Source organism: Gregarina niphandrodes (genome assembly GCF_000223845.1).
Source record: "Gregarina niphandrodes unplaced genomic scaffold scaffold00061, whole genome shotgun sequence".
NCBI classification, from domain to species: domain Eukaryota; phylum Apicomplexa; class Conoidasida; order Eugregarinorida; family Gregarinidae; genus Gregarina; species Gregarina niphandrodes.
The window spans coordinates 23629-25975 of NW_011645828.1; the positions used below are offsets into that span (position 1 = coordinate 23629).

Below are 2347 nucleotides of genomic sequence, written 5' to 3' on the forward strand. Positions count from 1 at the left end.
GGGGGGGGAATTGTTGGGGGGGAGGAAAATGTGTGGTAAGAGAACTGGTTCAAGATGATGCGGCTGTTCAACTTCGGCAGCCGCAGCACTACACAGGCCATCGAACAACTGCGAGACTCCGCCAAGGATCAAATTCAGGCGACTGCGCAAAACGCGAAGGCAGCCATCGACGTCGCCACGAGTTACGTGGGCACTGCCATTCCGCAGATGCGCGCGGCTAGAGACACAATGTCTGACACTGTGGCTGCAATCCGAGACCGTGGCACGCTTTTTCATGACGCCAAAACCACAGTCGTCTCCGCTGCAGCCACCGTTCGAGACGTGTTAATAGCCACCGTCGATATTCCACCCAAACGTCTTCTTTTCCAGCAAGAGGCTCTTCAAAGACAAGAAGAGGCTCTTCGAGAGCAACAAAAATAACCAACCAACTATGCCGATGGAACTGACTCACCCAGCTTGCATAGAACTGACTCACCCTTCTAGGGACATTTATAGAAACAAAAAGAGTGGGGGGTGCATCCAGGTGGTGCATCCAGTTACTTAGACGAAACATGCAGCGCTGGCGTGTGTGAATTGGCACACAGGTTCGCTCTCGGAGTGGGCGTCGACGGAAAGTTTGGTGAAGAATTCTTCGTTGCGTTTATTGGCATCTTCTTGTGAGTGGCTTTTGAGACAGTCTCGTGTCAGCACTACTTGAAAAGCAGCAGTCTTAGTCTTCCTATCAAGAATATCGGTTGGCGGAGAAATCATAATGTAGACTTGATCATAGGAGTCGATGAACCAACCTTTGGAGGCTGCCTTACGGACACCACGCGAGTAACCCTTTCTTACCTCCCATTGTTGGGTTGCAACAAGTTTAAGTAATTTCTCAATCTGTAGTCTGATTGTCTTTACCATTTTTCGTGAGAGTCGATAATACTGTAACATGACTCCTAAATTAATCAGCCGCTTGTCGGCGATGGCTGTCGCTATCGTCTGTAGGATGGTCTCGTTGCCTTCGGGTGATAACGGAAGTGCACCCGTCTTTGGTATGCAGGTGGCCGTCCAAGGCAAGGTATGCCTCCACACATTCACTTGTGTGGCTGCGCCTGTACGCAAAATGTATTTGACGTTTCGCATCTCGTTAAGCCAAGTTCGCCTGCCTAGGTCGGTGCTGCTCAAGCCGCTGGAGTCCCAGTCGCTCTCGTCCAATGGGAGGTAACCGGGTCCGTCCAGATCGTGGATGACTCGGGGAACGCAACGCGTGCAGTAGACGGCATCTTTGCCCAGCGACTGGCCTCTGGCTCCTCGTTGCGCCGCTAGGAGACGAGTCGTGTCAGACACGTGGAGTTCGTCCTGGTCGCAGTGCAGGTACGGGCGGCAGGCACCGACCCAGAACTGTTGACGATAATCACCGGAGGGGCCCTGTTCGACATACGAAGAGACAAGGGCGTCCCGGAGTTGGGCGAAAGTGGTGAAAGTGCTTTCGAGCACACTCATAAGATCCGTAACCCGGTAGGGCGGTGGCGCGTCGCCCCCGCTTCCGCCTTGGTCGACCCGTCCGGCGACTGCGAAGTCGCGCAGAGCTTTTTGCGCGAGACGCACACGTGTGCGCTCCTCCCGAACGTCCTCAAAAAGTGGAAATTCCTCCCGCGGCGGCAGACTCTCCAACACGAATTGAGGCGGCTCGTCTTGCGTCTGGCCCGGGCTGACCAGCTGCCTCAGGCGAAGGCGCTCCGGGATATCCGCGGCCTCCTGCCGGACGTAGCGAGTGTGTCTCGGATCGATGGCGACAATCGGTTGGCGGCAACAGTGCCGGAAAAGCAGCTGGTCTTTCGAACGTAGCACATGTGTCTCGTTACTAGCCAAACGGTCCACACACTGCAACGCAATGCACAAGAACAACCGAGTTGACATCCAGTCAACACCGAATCTTGGTTGATAGAAAAACGCCGGCGGCACCTTCATCGCAACACCATTGCGTAACTCACTCCCCACCGTCAATCGCGCACCGGCAGACTCACAACACACCGTCCCACAGTCCACCTGCACTCCCAGCACTCCCAGCAACCACGTTGCCGCATGTGACTTACTCGCCGCGTTAAACCCCCTCATTTTTGCCTGATATTTCCCCGCAGACACCAACCAAGGTTCTTGTGCACAAATGACCAGACGTTTCCTCAGACTGAGACCGTTTGCCAAACCGGCCCTCAGGAACAGACCTGTTGCCACAGACCTTTCCACCGTGTTCTTTCAACCTCTCATTTGAGCCCTCAAAAAATCCCAAGCAGCCAGACAACTACCACGCCTCAAACAGAATAATCGCTACCAGCCGCGAGTTCGCTCCGACCGTCTCGGGTGTCCTCCG

General features: G+C 54.8%; 2 protein-coding genes across 2 annotated transcripts; one reads left to right on the plus strand and one right to left on the minus strand.

Moving 5' to 3' along the window:
• Positions 1 to 54: 54 nt before the first annotated feature.
• GNI_174100 (hypothetical protein) lies at positions 55 to 420 on the plus strand (the record flags this gene model as incomplete). Its single annotated transcript, XM_011135074.1, has 1 exon — positions 55 to 420. The coding sequence occupies one exon, from the start codon at positions 55 to 57 to the stop codon at positions 418 to 420; it is 366 nt and encodes a 121-aa protein (XP_011133376.1).
• A 120-nt stretch (positions 421 to 540) lies between these two features.
• Positions 541 to 1479, minus strand: GNI_174110 (hypothetical protein; the record flags this gene model as incomplete). The annotated part of the gene is made up of 1 exon (XM_011135075.1): positions 541 to 1479. One exon carries the CDS (start codon positions 1477 to 1479, stop codon positions 541 to 543), a length of 939 nt encoding a protein of 312 aa, XP_011133377.1.
• Positions 1480 to 2347: the final 868 nt, after the last annotated feature.